This window comes from Protopterus annectens, chromosome 12.part0 (genome assembly GCF_019279795.1).
Source record: "Protopterus annectens isolate FY-2018-M chromosome 12.part0, PAN1.0, whole genome shotgun sequence".
Classification (NCBI taxonomy): Eukaryota; Metazoa; Chordata; order Ceratodontiformes; family Protopteridae; genus Protopterus; species Protopterus annectens.
This window is the reverse complement of record NC_056746.1, coordinates 229241711-229262952: the sequence shown is the minus strand read 5'-3', so window position 1 is coordinate 229262952 and position 21242 is coordinate 229241711. Positions and strand designations below refer to the sequence as shown.

At 41.2% G+C, this 21242-nt stretch overlaps 1 protein-coding gene across 1 annotated transcript in view; it reads left to right on the top strand.

The window, feature by feature from the left end:
* TELO2 (telomere maintenance 2) overlaps nt 1-21242 on the top strand; it is a 1490787-nt gene that overhangs the window by 674906 nt on the left and 794639 nt on the right. Inside the window, exon 12 of the mRNA XM_044089295.1 lies at nt 16409-16497. Within this exon, the coding sequence (XP_043945230.1) occupies nt 16409-16497 (89 nt within the window). The remainder of the gene's footprint in view (nt 1-16408; nt 16498-21242) is intronic.

The window sequence follows — 21242 nt, the reverse complement described above, 5'->3', positions numbered from 1 at the left end:
ACTGCCTTGTATCACTTGAGCACTAAAACCAGCTCTTCACTGAGATACTGAAAGATTTGCTTGTTAAATTTTTCCTTAGCACTTTGCTTGCGGTCCTCCAGAGTTTTTTTGCTGCTCAGCTCTACTGTCAGGTAGAACACTAGCCTAACCTAAGAGTTTCCAACACACCTTTCACCCACTAGCCACTCCTAAGTGTGACCTCTCTTCCTGACCATATAAATTTACCCAACACTATGGATGCACAATTTCCCACAGTTTCTCCAGCCATCTTTGTCGACATGAGCATCCTGAGACAGTGCAGTAACTCTCATGTTCACCGACAACCCTGTGCTCCTAGACCATACAAGCTCATAAGAGATGCATCTATACTAAGAACCTCAAATCCATGCTCTGTCACACACCAGTCAGTACATATGACAGTGAGCGGGTCGTCAGCATGAACACCTCACTTTCTACTCCACCCAAACCCACATCTCACATACCTACGTATGCAGAGGTCCTCTCCAGAAACGTACCTAAACACCAGAGTCCTCCCAAATGCAAACACAAGCATGCTACACATACTTCCTCTGCAGAACACAATACACATAATAGCTCACTTACCAGTGTTTCAGCTGTCAAGCCATTAAGGTAAAACACAAAACCAAACTTATTAGTCATAGGTGATTCCATCGTGAGACACTCCAATGTCTCTCTCATCAGGCTGAATATGCAGAAGGTCACAGCTGGCTGTCTGTCAGGTGCCAGGATCCGCCATAACATGCACTCAATTCTCTCAACAACAGGTACTGTTATGACTCTGCTATAGTCCATGTTGGTGTGAATGACTTGAGACGTACCTGTCTGGACTACATGAAGAGAGACATGATTGAGCTCTCAGACTGTGCGTCTTAGACTGGTATGTCCTTAGCCTTAAGCAGCATTTTACCTTTACCTAGGATGATGCCTCTATGCAAACAGAAGATGATTGACTTCAGTAATTGGCTAAGTTTCTGGTGTCATTCCAATGGGATACAGTATCTGTCAGCCTGGGATGACATCATTGACAAACCTTGATGCTTTGCCAGAGATTGTCTTCATCTGTCACCCATGAGATTTCGACTACTGGCCAAGGCTATTGCTACCCCCATAGTGCCTTTTGTAGGCAGTGTCTCAACGACAAAATTCCCAGTGTAAGAACTCGGTCTAAGAACATCCTCAAGGTTTTTTCTGCTAAACGTTAGGAGTTTTAAGATGAAACGGCATTCACTGGAAATAGTCCTCACCTTGGAAGACATAAACATTTGTGCAGTCATGGAGACCTGGTTCAAGGCTATGGAGAGCACCCCAGCCATATCGGGCTACATCTCCTTCCACACGTTCAGACCATAAACTGCAGACATGAAAACTAACGGAGGCGGTGTATCATTAAAGATAAATACACCACCAGACTGGTTAGACAGCATGATTCCCTGGAGATGCTTCAGGTGTAATTAACTGTTAGTGGGACACCTATTCAAGTCATTGCCAGCTACAGGATCCCCTCCATGAATCAGGACACCTACTCTTCCTATCTGGGTCTACTTGAGTCTGTCAAGATACATCTGAACACCATGGTTTTGGGCAACTTTAACTACCTGTCCACTGACTGGGGAAATCACTCATGTGGAAACTCACTTGCCCAAAGGTTCCTTGACTTTATTAACTTCAGTGCCCTGGACCAGCTAGTTGACACCCACACAAGGGGTGCCAACATCCTGGTCTGGTGCTTACCAATATGGGGGACCACTGTAGCACCCCCATTGTGAGGTCTTCTCTGGTGCGATCTGACTACAGATCAGTCTCATTCAAAGTTACTATCACACCTGACCCCCTGTAGCACAAACTAAACTAAAAAACTTCTCCAAAACAGATTATAACCTCTTACAGGATGGTATAAATAGCTTCACTGCACCTCCTCCCACAGATGGAACTGCTGTGCCAAGTTCTACACAAATGCTGTGTACAAACACCTGATCAACTGCATTGATGCAGCCGTACCTTATAGGACCAAAACAAGCTACACGAGGAAGAGCAAAGCTGTCTGGTGGGCAACTGCCATTAACAGGCTGTACAGTAAGAGGAAGAAATTGATGTCTAAGAGTAAGAGGGAGTGAGTCCCAAACTGGAAACACTTCCTCCTCAGCTTAAACAAGCAAATAAGACTCCTTGTGAAGTTCTCCACAACTAGCCATGAGTTACTTGCTCTAATGGCCTTAACCTGGTATGTGACATTAATAGAACCTGCTGGAGGGAGAGATTTGTCTTCCAGAGGTTACCACACCTTTGGAACAATCTTCTGCTTCATGTCAAGCAGAACACCTCATTGGCCCTCTTCAGACGCAGTCTGGATGATTGGATGGGTAATCGTAAGTTCACCCTAGGGGTTCCACTGATGTCCCTTCTTAGACAGGGGTGATATGTCCCTCTTGGACAGGGGTGATAGTTGCTGATCATGGAAATAAGGGTAAAACTTGACTAGGCTTGTAAGGACCCTAGGTTATTAGCCTAGTAACCTCCTATGATCCTATGCACAAAACATATCTTTCTGTAGGTGGGCTCAGTACCCACATCTCCATTCGGGGGGCTATGCCCCTTCACCTCCCAGATTATTTTTTGCTAACTTCATGAGGGTTGCAAGTTGGAAAGAGTTGAATTTCTGACTACAGCAACATCTATCAAAAAAATGCTGAGCCTAACATGAGAGAGTTAATTGTGCTTTTTTTTTCTCCCTGCCAAAGAGACTGTCAATCTTCTTTCTGTTGCCCATACAGCTTTGAAGGTCCATTTGGCATTATTCCAGGGGGTGAGAGCTAGGCAGTGGTGAGCAGAGCTATTATGAGGCCAGTAGACTTTGTAGTTTTAAGGCCATATCCCCTCTAAACATGCTGTAACTTCCCCAGCTTTTGGTATGTAGTGTGCATTAGTAAGGATATGCCATTCATTTCTGTGGGTGACATAACCCCTTAAGAGTGCCACACCTTTCTTAAATCTAATTCTCCTCTTGGATCGCTGTTGTGCATCAGAGTCCATATTTGGAATGAGCAATCAGCCATGCATTCTGCCCCCTGCCACCCAAAAGAGAGGTGAGCTGGCAAGGCCACATTATGCCCCCCCCACACACACACACACACCATATCATTTCCAGTATGAGAACAAGCAGTTATTCAGAACTCATTTTGCATGGATTGCTGTCAAGTCTTTATCCCTGTATGCCAAAAGACCTGGCTTAGAGGTGGGACTTTTGATGCATCAGGCTCATTAAAGAGTGGATTACTGAACAAGTGATCACCAAGTTGGTATGCTGCCATTTGTGTTGTAAAAGTCTTTACATCAATAATTTGTTTTCACCAAAAATAGCTAGTCTAATTAATATGTCCCTAGGAAGTTCACATTTTTTGGTTTAGAGTTAAGATTTCGTGTATACTTTCTGTGTAGCAAATTTGTTCTTGGGATATTTCAACTGTTTCAAAAGCTATAGAACAAATATAAGGGCATTCTTATCTTTCAGATTTTCTGGAAAATCTAAATTTCATTCAAGTTCTATTCTCATTGGCTTCTAATTAGTTTTCAGGGTTAGTCTTATATTGATTGAGTTCTTTAAGCTTCATTTCAAATGCTTCATTTTACTTCCCAGTGCTGTTACAGTGCCAAAATGAATTTAAGATGCTTGGCATTTCTTCCATTTTTTAAATATTGAAGTCAATGTCATAATATTGTGGTGGGAAAGTATATTCTTCCGTTCCTTAGGTGTGCTGGGACTGATTATTTATTTTCATTTGTACAAGCAGAACCAACACCATATGGGGATAAAGCTCCGACTGCAGCCCTGGTGACCTGAGACTGATTTAGAGTCTCAGGTGCTGGAGCACTGCCAGTGGAGGGCATACATCACAGTTTCAAAGTGGAGGGATGGTGGTGATATAGCATCTTCGGTGGCAGGCTTATGACTTTCCAAGCCCTGGATTAGTGGTAGCCATTATTAGTGCACTCAGTGGTTGAAAGGAGGACATTGTAAGTCAAAGTGTTGGTAAATGCAGACAGCCCATCCCACTGCCCAGAGACAAGGTTAGGGTCATAAATATAAGATGCTGCCATTGCTGGGGTTGTCACTGAGAGCAGAAAATCCCTGTTGTCTGCTTAAATGATGCCCTGTGGCTCTTGTCCTAACAGATCTGGAAACCTAGGAGGCTTGATGGTTGGCAAAGAAGAGGGGGAATATATAAAAAAAGTCTCTCTCTTGTAACATAATTTGTATTCCAGAACTAGACCAGTCAGAAAATGTTGACAATTTTCATTGTACTTTTTAGCTAATGCAGTGCTGCTCACTTCAGTTTTGGACATTTGACATTCTCTGTACATATTTCAAGGTTCTGTTTTCCAATTTACTAATGGTATATTAACTTTATAGCATTAAGTCTAACTCCCAGGTTGGCACAGTTCTTGTCAGCATTGTACCATCTTGCCACCCTGTTTCTTCCTCTGCATTTTTCTTTTTTTGCTGTCATACTTAACATGCTGCTGAATTATTTGCTTGTTTTTGCCTCCTTGTGCCCTTTAATCTCCAAATGCCTTCTTCATAGTTATGCAAACATACAGGTCAAAATAGTGTGAATCAAAAGCAAGTGCACAAAATGAAACTCATTAGCAGCTAATAGTCATAATACAACGTGTTTTACTGCTGTGCATGTATTAGCACTAGTATGTAATAGATTAGAGTTAAGCATGAAAGGGCAAATATTAAAAGATGTAACAGTAAATCTAATTTGCTTCCAGCAGTGTGCAGAGTGATAACACTGTGATGAAAGACATATGTGCTTGACCTAGTTATTTCCCCATTGTTTTCTAAACTAGATTGTTGATAGTACTTTTCAAACTTAGATGAGTACTTGAAGTGAACTGTGAGTTTATTACCCATGGGTAGTTCCAAATTAAGTTCTTTTTGTTAAAAATATTATGTGGGTGAACTAATCCCAGGACCAGGACTAAGGGCAATGACAGACATTTTTACAGCATTCAGTCAGAAGGTAGAAAAGCATATAAACTTAACAGTCATGTTAATAAACTTTTCAGTATATCTTCATTTTTCCAAAAACAGGAAGGTGTAGAATTCATTGCAAGTTGAAAGTACTTAAGTGGGAACTGCTGATAGAAACAGTCATATGAATATGGCCAAAGACATAGCTATAACAGAAATGGTGAAAGAAGCTAGCTCACTGGTGTAGAAAGATATTTCCTGTCTGCAGTGTTAATGACCCATTTAGCGATTTGGGTGCCTGGCATCCAGCAGTTGTGTGGAGAACCAAATGGCGGTTGCCAGCTGTCCTTGTCGTGGAGGTTGTATGCATGCTTCTTCTTGTGTAGCCTGGTTGCTAACTCCCACTGCAGGCTGAGACCCTGTGTAGATAGAGTGACTGTAGATTGTCTGCAAGTCATTTTTGTCTAGAAGCACGAGCTACATTGCTGTCATTGTGTACTATGCTTGGAGTTTGGCTGTTATGGTAGGGCAGTTAAAATACCTCAGTGCTTTCAGGATGTTGGTGTATTGGGATGTCACTTTTTCCTCTTAAAAGTGGCTATAGAGTATTATATTAGTATTATAGAGAGTGCTGCGTCCCAGCTGAAGGAAGGGAGTGGTCAACAGAAAAATAAATTAAAAGAAAAGATTGATTAAAAGAATCTTGAGAGTCTCTTTTTCACAATATCAGAGTTAAAAGTAAAAATTAACCTGCTGAGGATGCAGTAAGCATCAGTATGTGACTGATCTAATTATTTTAGCAATTATTATTTTAGTAATTCTTCCTTTAATAAATAAGTTAGCAAGGGAGCCTGCAGGATTTTTTCCAGGGGGGTGCAAACCCAGAGCCCCCCATGCACCCCCCACACACACACACATACACACACACACGCAGCCATTCCAGTGTCCCATTACTTGGCTATTTCTTCCCATTTGCCATAAACACTGTTCACAACTGTCAGTATGCATACTGTTTTATACTTTACTTCTACAATGGCTAAAGATATTTGGATTTAATTTACAACATTTATTTCAAATTTTATAGCACAAACACTTGAGACATTTTCTAAACAAAGCAATAGTCTTGCAATGAAAACAGACTTGGCATTAAAACTTCTCTGCCTTTGACGTTCACATTCACTGAAACAGCATTGAAACCCACATTCAAAGAGAATGCATCTGGTGGATTAAGTTTACCTTTGGGCTGTTTTCAAATCATAGGCCACCTTGCACACATTTTAGGACCATGCAAAAGTACTGTGATTCACATTCCTGATTGTATTAATTATAATATACAATAATTGAATTATATCCCTTGTCCAGTATAATACAGCACCACTTGTTAGTGTGTTTTACATTTATAGTTTTGAACATTTTTCCAGTAAGCAATAAAACAAAACATATGACCCAATTATGACAAACTGCCCAGTTCAGAGCATTTCAACCATAAAGGCCACTCAAACTTCTGTCATTACAATCCATCAACATCAGTCAATATGCACAATCTCTGCAGAAGTAAAAGTCATCTGAATAATTCCACATTATAGAGATCTGAAACTAATGAAGAGGTTGTTGCTAGAAAAAAACTTTATATTTCAGGGTTTCATCTACAAATTCAATGCCTGCTGCCCTTGAAGAATAAATTGCCTACATTACATTAAAAAAATGGTAAGCTGGTATATTGCAATAGGGAATGGGTGGCAAGCTGAAAAACAAGTTCATAGTTATTAGACATCTCATCCAGAGGACCTACTAAGGACTGCAGCACTCCACCCCCTTAAAATACAAATCTACATGCTGTGGGAGTAGAACTTATAGCCCTCTGCATCAAGATGCAGGTATGCTACCTGCTGTGCTGCTTACACTGCTTTAAAATTCTATACCACGATAGTGATACCATTTGCTAAACATAATAACTGCACATTTTAAGCAGATTTAACATGAGCAGCAGTAAACTTCTCTTCCCTTGAAGCTCACACTTCCTTGAAAATTCCACCTGCTAAATCTAACTAGGGCATTGCACTCTCTCTCTCACACACCTCAATCTCTTAGTGCAAGAAATCTGCACAAAGCCTAAAATAAATAGGAACAGATTATAAATATTGCTCTCATGAACTTAGAATAACAGGATTTATGTTAGTATGCAGTTTTCTAAAGGATATGACATCTAAAACTCATAATTCTGACATTATTTAGCAACTTCAGTCCTTTTTAGGAGGAATATGGGGGACAATCTGGACATTCTGCAAAAACCTGGACACCTGAGGGGTAAGCTCAAATCAAGCAATGTGAGGAAGTAATACTGACCTGTATATTACTGTACCACTCACTGATGACATTTCTAAGACAAATAAGGGTACAGCCATAAAAAGTAAAAATTCTCAGCAGGGCTAGCTACCCGGCAGTGTGAACTCTGGTTCTAGATGACTCCCACTTTTGGAGTGACACCCTGACCCATGTGCGAAAATGGGATTGTGAATAAATGGCTGGATGGTTCCTTTAAGTACATTCTTTCACTATTGGGTTCCTAATTTTGGATGAAAAGCAATGTGTATTTAATTGTCAAAAGAAATAACACAAGTGCCAGAGCAGAGATGATAGCTCTACACTTAAATTTTGCTCCCTTACAAAATGCAAATATAAAAATAAATTTCCACCTCACCATACGGCAAACCAACTGCAGAAAGGGAGAATACATTAGCGAATATATCAAAACCACCACAGAAGACACTATTTAAGCTTTTATTGTACAATGAGCTTTTCATTTGTTATTGACAGCAGACTTCATCAGAATATCATGTAGTTCAAACGTATATAATGTTAAAACAATTAGGTTTAATTAAATAAATTAATTAATAGATCAAACTGTAGTTTAAAGTGCCAAAGTATTAAAAATATTTATATCTTAACCACAATAAATGTGTGTAGCTTGATCTTAAGATAAATAAACATGGGCATATAAAACAAGGCAATTTAAACACAATAACAAAAACATAAACATAAATTTATTATAAAAAGATATATGTATAAATTTTATTTGAGTTAAAAAAGACATGTATAAAGATTATTTCAGTTAAAATCATGCTTTCATGTTTAAAAGGAGCTTACAGGTTTTCTTAAAGGTGTAAAACTTTTAAAACAAACCAAAAACATGGACTGACCAGTGAAAAAAATGTTGAAGTAAAGATTTATTTAAAATAATGTATGTAAGTCTAAGAAAAATCCCCTGAAAATGTTAACTATATGAATGTGAAATAATGTTTATATCTAAAACTTTACAACTTTTGGGCTTTTTTCTTTGAGGGGCACCTGAGAGGTATATTAGTTTATGCCAGAGGTATGAGTTGAAATTAATCTGAGCTACCAAGTTAACTCTCTAAGTTCAAAATGCAAACTCTGTTCAGAAAGCATTATCGTGAAGTTAAATTTAGGCATCTTATTATTGAGCGGAAATGGGCAGCTTAAGTTTAGCATTCACCATGGAGGAGCATGGAGCAAAGACACAGAAAGTGGCAGGACCATTGCAGGCTGCTTAACAGACAGTTCCATAAACTCCTGTGACAGCATGCAGTTGCATTTTCTTTTAATCAGCATTAGCTTTTCTATCAACACAATTGCAGAAACTGACTCTAAAACAGAGAGATTTGTGTGTTTAATATTCAAAGGACCTCAGTGAGTATAAATAAACAGCTTATATGGATATTTGAATGAATAAAAACCCTGCAAGACAACAAACATGGCTGAATATATCCAGGAGTCCAAATATCCAAGTAAAAAGAGTTTATTGCACAAAATATAAGCACTTTTGCACTGTCATCAACACTTCTTCAGACATTAATTAAAAACTGAAATGGAAAAACTTTAAAACCACAATCGGACCAATCAAAGACACTTCTATTACATACGTAATCATTTAACATTCTAATCAACCATCTTCTAACATTTTAATGATTTAAAAATCGTTGTTTAACTACCTGAAAATGCACATATTCTATACAGTCATATCTGTTGTTAAAACATAACTCACCAATCACGTCTTTGCTGATGTTACACGGCCATTACAAAATAGTATAGATCCTTATGATCCAAAACTAGATAAAATGATTAAGAACACAAATAAAATATTCATTTTCTTATTTTTGAACATACGTAATGCTGCTATCCCAATTCGCATAATCATGGATGTCAGTGTTCAGTTCACTATGGCAGTGGAGTTGCTTGGTGTTTATCAAAGAATAAAGAACTTCTTACACAGTCAGCAAATCACAACCCATAGTACAGTCACATCATGATATCAACTATAAAATATCAGCAAAAATTGTTATACGCATTTAAAGTGCAAAATGGTTTCAGTACTCAAATAATACTATTATTATCAAAGTTAGCATAAACTAGTTCCCATACCTACATCTCACGTGTACGCTCGCCCCCAGTCCAAATATCTTATGGAATTCAAATTTCGTGTGGAAATGTGGAAGGAGAAGACGAAAACAGGTCGCAAGCACCTGTTCCATCTATGCGACTGGAGGCAAAAGCTTAAAGAAGAATGCCCTTAAAATTTTTTTTTTTTAATTAGAAGTAAATTAATCTCCTGGCCATCCAATTCCAGGGAGTGCAAGTGCACCCTCTTGCACCTGCCTGCGGGCGCCTTTAGTAGTTAGTCTAACAAATAGGTGCCTGGGAATTTCTTATCTTGGTATCAGGAGCGCTAGTAAATGTTTGATTTCTTTCCTTCTTACCTGCAAAAATAAAGGAGAAAATGATTAAATTTTATATGTTGCTGTGTACTGTATTAAAAGGAAAGCTGCAAGATACTTTTTCTGTATTGCTGTGTGTGAGATGATGTGCCATATAAATTGTTTTATGTTTCCAGTCAGGAGTTATTTTAATAACAGTGATAACTGTTCATTAGAGACTGGCATCCTCTCCAAGATTACTTTCTCTCCCTTGCAACCAGTGAGTGCCAGAACAGTACTCTGTGCTACCCAGAAATTGGTAAAACAGGTGGGTACTGGAGAAATAATGAATGAATCTTGCTAGGGAATGAAAGTATCATCCAAAATAGCAAAAAGGGAGCAAACTGATGTGAAATTAGAAGGTGTATTTGCTAGATTTAACAGAAAACACATTTTGGTACTAATTTTATCACCTGAAGCTGCTGTTTGGTATAATATTTTTCATTTTTTACTCTGATGTTGTTAATATTCACTGAATCCTTGACGCTGGGTTCAGTTCCGAACCCTCAGAACCAACTCAACCGTTATTTTCCAGCTCACACTCTGCAAACTCTCAAGCCCGGCTCTACCTTTAATGTTCCTCACAGAGTTTACCCCAGATCTCATTTGCCGTGTCACAGACCAGATGTGCCTTCATTATCTCTCTAGCCTTAGTGAATATTTGTGAATTATAAAACTTATATCTTTTATCTATAAAATCTCTAGTAGTTAATTCTGTCTACTTTATCTAAGCTACCCACTCCTCTTCTAACCCTTTTTCTCTTACCATGAGTTATTTTTCCTACTTACCATTTTTGGGAACTTTCTCTCTCTTTACCCCTAGGGTATTCTCGTTACCATCGTTGGTATTTTTCTTTCTTTTTTGCCTTTCAAAAAAAAAAAAATCTGTCTCTAATTATCTTATTATATATCCTTCTTAATTCAAATATGTCTGACAAGAAACAATCTCCAATGAAACCTAAAGGCTCTTCAGGTTTCAAGACATGTACCAAGTGTGAGGTGAAAATGCCTAACTCATACAGGCATACCTTGTGTGTATGTTTAGGCAAAATACATTTGCAAGAAAATTGTGCTATTTGTCACAGATTTTCCTCCCATACCTTATTGGAAAGAAAGAACAAGCTTTTGTTGAAAGGCCTGTTAAAATCTCCTTTCGACAAGGCCATTTCTGGATCTAAAGGGAAAACTGGGGAAGCAGTAACTTCTTCCCACAGTTCAAAAAAAGAGACCTTCTTCAGTTCCGAACTCTTTGGAACTGATGAGAAAAATTTCTAAAACTTCAGCTCCGAAAATTTCTTCGGCACCGGGGGAATTGTTGGCGCCCTAGCAAGACACATTTGTAACACTCCGATGCCTCACCCCTGACTGAGCCATTGGTACCTAGGACTTCAGAGTTATCTGTTGCACCAAGGACATCATACTCTCCTTCTGTCAACCCCTTAAAGGACACCTCTTTCGTGGAAGTCAGATGGTCCAGATCTTCTTTCATGGTATCGGTGAAGTCTACTAAACATTTATCAGAACAGGAGATTATGAGGTTAGTGGACCAGCTCCTAATGGCAAGAAGATTAACTGGTTCTGAGCCAAGCTGGCATTGAAACTGCCCATTCCATGACACCTACATACACTCCTCCTCCAACTCTATCTGAGCCCTTGGAGTCCTAGGTTCCTGCAGCCCCGGCTCAGACTGTCATTCTGACAGCCTTCCCATCTTCAGTTCTGACTACAGCCTTGAGTTTTTCTGGCTCTTCTGCACTGCGGGACTCTCGGAATCGGGACTCGAAGGTCGGTTCCAGGATGCATGATATTTTTTCGGTTCTGTCTGAGCCATCCATGCCTCTCAGAGCGTTGGCCCTTGTAGTTCAGACTCAGGCTCCAGGTGCAGAGGCGATCTCCTTGATGCGGGGTGTGACCCTGGTTCCGAAGCAGTCCTTTTCAGTTCTGGGCTCCCACTCCTCTATGGGGGGGGGGCTGCCTTCCGTTTCATAGAGAACGCACTTTCCTTTGGGGATTTCCAGTCATTGCCTTACCTGTCAGGGCAAATATCTTCCCCTTTCTCTCAGCTGGAACTACCATTGACCTCATCCCCCAGACAGAGGGTGCAAAAGCCCCAGGTAACACCCACCCCAGTGGTTACCTCTTCAGAAACTTCTCCAGAACTTCCCCATGAAGAAGTCCCTGTAAAGTGGAAGTGCAAGAGGAAGCACCTCGACTCCCCATAGGAGTCCTACAACGAGGATACTGACTTAGATGAAGGCGAATGTTCCCCAAGATCACTCCTTCAAGATGTTTCCTTCGGGGACATCCTTGAAATACTGAAACAGAGGGGTGACTGGTAGTCCACACAACTTTCCACAGAGGAGTCAGTATACCTGGAGGCTTTTCCCTCCCAACCCGTCCTCTTTTTGGATTACTCCACCCACTGACGAACTGGTGAAATTGATTGCCTAGCGGGCTTGGAAGATACCCAACGCCATACAGCCTATTCCCAAAAGGCCTGACCGTATTTTGTCTGCACCAAAGGAGGAACCACATTGGTCAAAAGGAATCCCTGTTGGCGCTGTGATGGTAGCAGCAGCCACCAGAAAAGAACTCGTAGAAGAGTGGCACACTGTCCATCCTCCTAACAAGGAGACCGGGACCTTGGATAGATTTGGGAAGCATATTTATGCTTCAACAACCTTTGCGCCAAGGTCGTTAAACTATATGGCAAACTTTTTACCAGATTACAAAGAGACTTAATTAAGGAACTTTCTAAAACTCTGGTAGGAGCAGTAGCTGCGGAGGTTCAGGATAAGATCTCCCAGGTTGCGACCCTTGAATCCATCTCCAGTTCGTCCATGAGGCTCATAGCACATGCAGCCAAAGCGATGTCCAGAGCAGCAGGTTCAGGCATAGCCATCAGACGGCATTCCTGGATGCACTTATGTGACTTTGCGGAGCCATTCAAGTGTCATTCGTCAGTGCACCCTTTGACAGATCTACCCTTTTTGGCCCAGACGTTAAGGAAACTCTGACCAGAAGTGAGCAGGATGACAAGACCCTATCTGCAGTGGGCACACATTTCTCTACTCCTCAGCGACCCTACTCAAGGAATCATAGGAGTGGGAGACTATGGTTCAAGAAATCCAAAGGGCCTTTCTATGACTCACGTGATAAAGATTTCCCCCGGGTCAGAGGGAGAAAAAATGGAAGACTCCGCCCTAGGGACTGGAATGGACTGCAAAATCAGGGGTCCAGGGAATCCATCTCTGGTACTTCCTATCAGCATCCCTGAAGGGATGCCTGACTGTCTTCCTCTGGAGGCAGTCAGGAGGAGATTATCTCTGCACCTACCAGCCTGGCAAATAATAACTTTGGACGAATGGGTGCACGGAATAATATCCAGAGGCTACCAAATCCCCCTGTTATGAACCCCAAACTTCAGAGAAAACTCCCAGATGTTCCACCCGATCAAAGGGAGGCAGCAGCTTTAGAAATCCAAAAGCTGCTAAACAAAAGAGTCATCCAAAAAGTCTCACCAGACCAGATAGGATCCGGGGTGTACTCAGGATTCTTTTTAGTGCCCCAAAAAACAGGGGACTGGAGACTGATTTCGGATCTCAGCCAATTTAACAAATCAGTCCACCAAACCAAATTCCAGATGGTCTCGGTACAAACCATACTTCCTTTCTTGGAAAAAGGTGACTGGATGTGTTCGATAGACCTCAAGGATGCTTATTACCATATAAAGATAGAGAAAAGCTCCAGAAAGTATCTACACTTCCGGCTAGGGGCCAGTCACTACCAATTCAGAGTACTGCCCTTTGAACTCACCACATCTCCCAGGGTGTTTACCAAATGCATGGAAGTAGTTACAGCACATCTCAGACTGCAAGGTGTTCGAGTATTCCAATATCTTGATGACTGTCACCTCACTTCTACCACCAGGAATCACTTAGAAATAGCAAGAGACTATACCCTGTCTGCTTGCACATCCCTAGGCATTTCAGTAAATCTCAAAAAATCCCAGCTGCAACCCTCACAACATTTGGATTTCATAGGGGTGCAACTAAACACTGTCTCAGGAATAGCTTCCCTACCTCTAGAAAGACTACTGAACATCCGGGCTCTGGTGAGACAGATCATTCAAAACAACAGAGTTCCAGCAAGATTAATTTTTCAAATCTTGGGTTCAGTGGCTGCCACAATCACTCTGGTTCCTCTAGCAAGATTGCACATGCGATTACTACAGTGGTTACTAGCAGTACAATGGTCTCTAACTCATCAACCGATGTCTTACTTAATTTTAGTAACCAGTCTCTGCAAACAAGACCTCAAATGGTGGCTTCATTCAGATTAGATTCACCTGGGCCGGCCTTTCTGTCTACCTCAACCCCAAGCCATAGTGACCCCAGATACTTCCCAGATTGGGGAGACATTATCTAGGAAAGACACTTCAAGGCACATGGTCTCAATTGGAGGCCAACCTGCACATCAGTGTTCTAGAGATGAGGGCAGTGCTATTGGTATTGCAAGCATTCCAGGATTCCCTTCCTCTAGGAACAGTTGCAATTCAAACAGACAACATGTCAGTGGCCTGGTACATCAACAAACAAGGGGGAACAAAATCATATCCACTATGTCGAGAGGCATTTAGAGTGTGGAAATGGGTGATTTCTTCCAAATGCTTTCTCATAGCAATGCACATTCTGGGAAATTCAAATGTGATAGCAGACAAATTGAGCAAGATTATTCTCATGTCTCACGAGTTGTCCCTGAATCCAGTAGTGGTAGATGAGATTTTCCATCAATTGGGCCAGTCTTGCTGTGACCACTTTGCCTCTCCCCTGAACAACAAATGCCAAAGTTACATAGCCCTAATCCCTCCATCAGGAGAGTCACCCAGGGAGGCTGTTATACACAATTGGCCCATCTGGTCTGTTATATGCTTTCCCTCAATTCCGTTAATCTCTCAGTTTCTGAAGAAAGCAAAAAGGGCGAAAAATACCATAATCCTCATTGCCCCAGTCTGGCCTCGACAAGTCTGGTTCCCCTTCCTTTGGCCTCATCTGCTACAGAAACCATGGATTCTGGACCCGGTTCCAGACCTGCTTACTCACCCAGAAGGCATGGTTCACTCCAGATGACAGCACCTCAAACTGACAGTGTGGTTTCTCCAGTTCCCATGATTGCCAGGCAAGCCTCTCTGTCATCGCCTGTCTAACGGATTATTATTGCACACCACAAACCTACAACTAGAAAACTTTACCTGAGCAAATGGAGAAGATTTACCATATGGGCTTTAAATAAGGCACTTGATCCCTTCAGTGCCCCAGTTAAATACATATTGGACTTCTTGAATACATTCTTTGAGTCTGGTTCCTCTGCTTCCACTGTAAAAGTTCAGTTGGCGGCAATCTCTAATTTTCAAACTGGGCACAGTGACTCTTCAGTAATGTCCCATAAGCTCTCCAGAGCCTTCCTGAAAGGATTATCCTTGCTAAGACCCCTTGTTAAAGATCCAGTCCCTCCATGGGACTTGACAACAGTCCTACAAGCTTTAACCCAAAGACCTTTTGAACCAGCTGATTCTTGTCAATTAAAATTTTTGACTTGGAAGACTTTATTTCTAGTAGCCATCACCTCTGCAAGGAGAGTCTCTGAGTTACAGGCTTTATCATGCAAATCTCCCCATTTAATTTTTCATAAAGACAGAGTTCAACTTAGAGCAAATGCTTCATTTCTATATGTTCATAGACAGTTGCATTTTTATCTTCACAAAACTAAAGTATTCCATAAATCGGACCAATTATCTGTGTCCTTCTGTGCCTTAAAAATGGGTTGTGCAGTCTCCAAAGTTACTTTGGCTAAGTGGTTGAGAGACTGTATTTCTTTCATCTATCAATCTCAAGGACTTCAACTCCACAAAACAGTTAAAGCTCATTCTGCTAGAGCTGTTGCCCCATCAGCAGTTTGTCATGCAAGAGCTTCTCTAGATGACATTTGTGCAGCAGCTACTTGGTCCACTCACCATACCTTCATTGCACATTATAAACTTGATCAAATCTCGAGAAGTCGAGCATCCTTTGGCCCTATGGTGCTTCAGAATATTCTTCCATGAGACCTGCCAAGGTATATAAGTTTCTGGAGATTCTGTCCCACCATCAAGGACTAGGTGAAGATTAACAACATCAGATAAAGAAGTTATGTCTTACCATAACGTTCCATCTGTGTTGTTCATCTTCACCAGTCCTTGACATTCCCTTCCACCATCCCCCATCCTAAAGCTCTTAGTAGGCCTCACCGATTCTGATCTAGTTTCTCATCGAGAATTTATAGGTGGCCTTGTCTTCTTTGTGTATATCACTATATGTATATTTGTATGATGATTTAACATTTTTGGCTATATTCTGCCATCTGGCAAACTCGATCTGAGGTAATCTCTGTGAGGAGCATTATGGGCAGAGCTGGGCTCAAGAGTTTGGAGAACACAAGCTGGAAAATAACGCCCGAGTCTGTTCCGAGGATTTGGAACCAAACCCACCATCAAGGATTGGTGAAGATTAACAACACAGATGGAACGTTATGGTAAGACATAACTTCTTTTTTATCATGTATAGGAAATAACTTTTATTTAATGTGCTTATTCTGATAGTGATGATGACTTAACTCCTTACGACATGTCTGGTGATAAAGAGCTAAAAAAGTCTAAAGCTCCAGCCTATGTCATTGATTGCATTGAAGGTAAGAAATGGATTATTTTTTGCTGTGCTTTTCTTTTGAGATGTTGGTTTGTTAACAGAGTTGAACTGTTAGCAAACGTCTGTAATGCATCGGAAAAAGTAACAGTGTACTGGAATAAAAAAAAATACTTCCTTGAGTGCTTTATAAATTTAATTCACCTATGGGTAGTTTCCTTGAGAAGTATTATGTAGTAAAAACAGTATGTAGAGATATGAACTGACTTATTTATGTGATTTCTTTGCTATTAATTATATGCATAATCATCAAGCCTTTGATATGGTACAGAACATAGAGTGTTGTGCTAAAGCATATTCTTAAGTATGTAGAACAGAGAATTTTAGCATTTATTTTGAGTTCCTTCTACAGCATCTGAAATTGTTGCCTGCACTAGAGTCTCAGCCATTGCTGAATGGTGGAGTTGCTCATTTTGCCATAAGGGTGTACTGACTGCTTACTGTTTGTTGATCCTTGTTTTCAAAAACACTTAAAAAATTTGGCTTTGTGGAGTAGAGGGATAAAGTATTGACTATGAACCAAACAACTCCAGTTTGAGTTCTGCCTTTTATGCCGAAAGAGCTGAGAATGGGGTAAGATGGGAAAATAAGTGGCTTTTTGGCTTGCTTGTCATTTCAGTCAGCTGCCTGTTTGCGTGCAGGTAAAGGTTTGCATGCAAGAAATTGCCATAGATTAAGGGGAGTGGACTTGATAATCCTAGGCTGGTATTGGTAGCCCTCATGGAGTATGTGTGTAGGCACACACACATCAGGATTACAACATAGTATGCCCATGCAGTAGTGCAGGTACCCACTATTGCCACTAGGTAGCAGGTTTGTAATCATACTAGAAATGCCACTGTAGCTCACATATTAGATGAACCAACACTGCTTGGGGGTCGTGTACCATGTAGTTTCAACCCCAGTGGCAAGCTAGAAAAGACCCATCAGGAACTCATTCTGGGGGGAAAGCAAGATTTACCAACCCCAGAGGATGAGGATGTGTGCATTTAATGAACAGAGCTGAAGGCCTGGATATGAGCAGAGCACAAAGATCCCTCATGGCTGCCTGGATTATGGCCCCTTCAGATGTCTTGTCCCTGTACTCTACTGTACTGAGTATATCTGTAGTACAAGCGATGATACCTCTCAACCTCTTAGAGCAAGAAATCTGGACAAAGTCATATGTAAAACTGATAAAAAGGCTCAAAAACAGGGACAATTTTTAAATATTGCTCTTGCAAACTTAAAAAGTTGATGGAATAACATGTTTTGATTAGCATGAATTTTTCTGAAGGGTATGAAGTCTGAGATTTTAAATGTCTGTCATTATTTTCTAACTTCAATCTTAATTTGCCAGAAAACACAGTTTTATGAAAAACGGACCCAAAAAACGAGGCAAAAATGGGCAGTGCAGTGCTGCACAGGTAGCGTTGTCACCTCACAGCAAGAGAATGTTCATCGTGCATACAGCTGCAGTCATAACAGATGGGCTTTCCTGCCGTCAGGCGGGTCCTCGGTCAGCCGAATTCCAAAGTCTAGGTCCGGCGTCGGTTGTCGTCGCTTCTTCCCTGACGTCAGTGCAACAGGGGTATAAAAGAACCAGCCGACGCCATTTTCTTCAGTCTTTCTTGCCGCGCAGTGCCCGAAGCAGAAGCAGTTCGCAAGTGCTGGTCGGCCAGCTCCTGAAATTACGAAAATTTTGCAACCGAAGTCTTCTTGAAAGCCAAGTACCCCGTTGGGGAAACTTTTCTTGCCTCAGACCGATGTCAGACAAAGTTAATAATTGTATTTCATGTGGGAAGCAAATACCGCATAAGGATTTTCATTCCCTCTGTATTCCTTGCTTAGGCCCAGACCACAACGTCTCGGTCTGTCTTTTTTGTGGTACATTCAACAAACGCACCATTAAGCGTCGGGCAGAGTTCGCCCAGCATTATTTTGGCAAAAAATTTAACTATATTATGTCGTCGGATACTCCGACTCCAGTTTTGTCTAAAAAACGCCAAGATAAGGACTGACACATAAGGTCCGCGGCCTCTACTGACACCACGCCAAAGCCGACAACAGGTGGTCCGGTTCTCAGTGAGGCGCCTACGCAGCCCCTGACTGACGTCGACACTTCATTGGCGGTGTCTTCTGTGCCCGAGGTCGCAGGCTCCTCGGCCCTCACCCCGACTACAGATACCGAAGCCACTCTTGGTGGGGAATCTCAAAATGTAGACAGGTCTGCCTCCTCTCAAGGTGTCTTCAGACCTTCCTCTTCTTTTTCCATCAAGGCTTTCACTAAGTCTAAAGCAGCCATGCATTCTAAGAGACAAGCTATACAGGGCCCTTCTCCAGGCCCCATGCCTAAAAAACAGATGCTTAAAATGGCTGAGGATTTAATTACTTTTATCAGGGGTTCTCAACCCCCCCCGACAAAAGGCCCAGAGTGGAGGAAGAATCCCCCTCCTCTGACCAGGCCTCCATTATAGCAGAGCACTCTGATGAACAGGAACATTCTTACTCCCCTTTTGAAGATTCTGATGCAGAGGAGTCCATTCCCTTTGTCTCCCCCCCAGAGGATTACTCATTTGGGGAAACCTTGCATACCTTAAGGGAACACTTCCACTGGGAAGGCCAAGAGTACTCAGATTCCAAGAAAAGGCTTAGGGATTTTCTCTTGCTACCTCAGCACAGGCCTCTGGCTATACCTCCTGTCTTAGACATACTAGATGATGTGTACTCGGAGGCCTGCCTTAACCCGGATTCTTTACCTCCAGCCCCAGTCAAGCCTGACAGGTACTACCGGGTTCCTGACTCTCACCAATTTTTATACAAAAGCCATGCGGCTGACCCAGAAACTATCTCACAGGGCCCCAAGGGAATTAAGGCCTCCACTGCTAAAACTTTTAAAATGTGTTTCCACCATGGATTTCTTCCAGAAGTATTCCAAAAAACATGTCATGTTCAAAGATCTCATTCTGATAATACCTGCATCCCTCACAGACCTTCCAGCATTTTGGCTTTCTCTGACCATGCATTTTTCATTTTTTTGCTCTCAACTCTGGGATGATATTAGTACTGACATAACAAATAGTGAAGACATCTATGAATTTTGATTCAAATATTTACACTTTGTTACTGCCACTGTGTCTTTTTTCAATCACACATCACATAATATTGATATCTGTCTTTCTGCTGTTCATCACCACTTGTATATAAGCAGCCATCACTTCCCATAGAATTCCTCACCTCCCTTATTCTTCTACTTAGGAATTTTTGTTCCCACCTTATCTCTACCCTCCTAGAAATTGTTTCCTTTGAGATTCTTTCATGTAAATATCATATTTGTTTTACATTTATATATTTTGCCTTTATTGTGTTTAATTTGCCTGCTTGTAGCATCCATTAGCCACATAATGAAATGGATACCCTTACAAATGCTTATGTATGCTATTTTAATATTATCTGTTTTTGTTGAGTCTGCTGTACAAGTACCTATCTGTATGCCTCTATATGTTCTTATGGCTTTTACATATTGTCATGTTAGTTATGATCTTTTGTTTCTGGGGCTGTGGCTGAAGTTAGTCCACCACTAGGAGGATCAGTGCAGTATACTGGTCATCAAACATTAATTAAATAAATATTGCCCCTTCAGTTTTTGCTGGTTGAAGCTTTTCTGCTCAGTATTCATTGTTTTCTGCTTGTCAAAAGTTGATTCTTGCTGGTTGAAATGTTCAGTGATATTTTCTGCTCATCAGTGGAGCGTTTCTCATGTTTTCTGCCTGTGTTTATAAACTGTCAAGTTTGCCCATTTCTTTTGCAGCTAATAACCATAGTTGGTACATTCTGTGTAAGACAAGTTGCTTATTCCAGTAATGGAGGTGGGGAGGACTAGTATAGAAGGATCATACTGGTTTGTGTATTTGTGGAAATGTGAGTAAATGGACAGTAAAGTTTGCAGAAAGGCTGGAGAAAACATATTGATGGTGATGGCACGACCAAAGCATTGTGAATGAAACCATGGTATAAAACTACAAAAGTGAACCATCTGTGGTGCTATAAAGGGTACTGTGGCCCAGAAAAACTGAGAGCAGTTAACAGCTTGGACATTTGATGGATCTGAGTAGACATCAGGGCAGAGCAAGATGCATATTACCACAGTCCTTTACATGAAGGGTGGTATTTGAGTAGGCATTGTGCAGAAGGACCTTGGGCCCACCAAATCATTGTTGGTGGGTAACCCTTATTAGCGAATGCACAGGAATGTGTGTTCAAAGGGGAAGGTATTGAGTGTCTCTTCAAGGATGGAGATGGTTAATCCCCCTACCAGAATGTGGGGGATAGGCCATTCAAATGGCTTCATAGCCAGGATGCCAATGAGGACTCAAGCATCCTTCAATGGCTGCTTGAATAATTGCCCAAATGGGCAGCTCTCACCTTCATGGTTCTGGGGACTCCACTTCACGAAAAAACAAATGGACTGAAGTCCAGTTGGGGAAGATTGAAGGTCAGCAGGCATTGGCAAAAAAAAAAAAAAAAAAGAACATAGATATAGAGAACAGAAAAGTTGTTTTATTTCTGTAACACAGACTGAGCTTCATTTATTCTTCCAGGGGGTTGCAGGCACCTAAACCCTCTAGGGCACATTCAACCAGAGCCATAGCTACTTTGTCAGCTTTCTATGCCAGGACTTCTGTTGATATTTGTGTGGCAGCTACATGGTCCAATAATCACACTTTTGTGTTTCATTACAAATTGGATGTT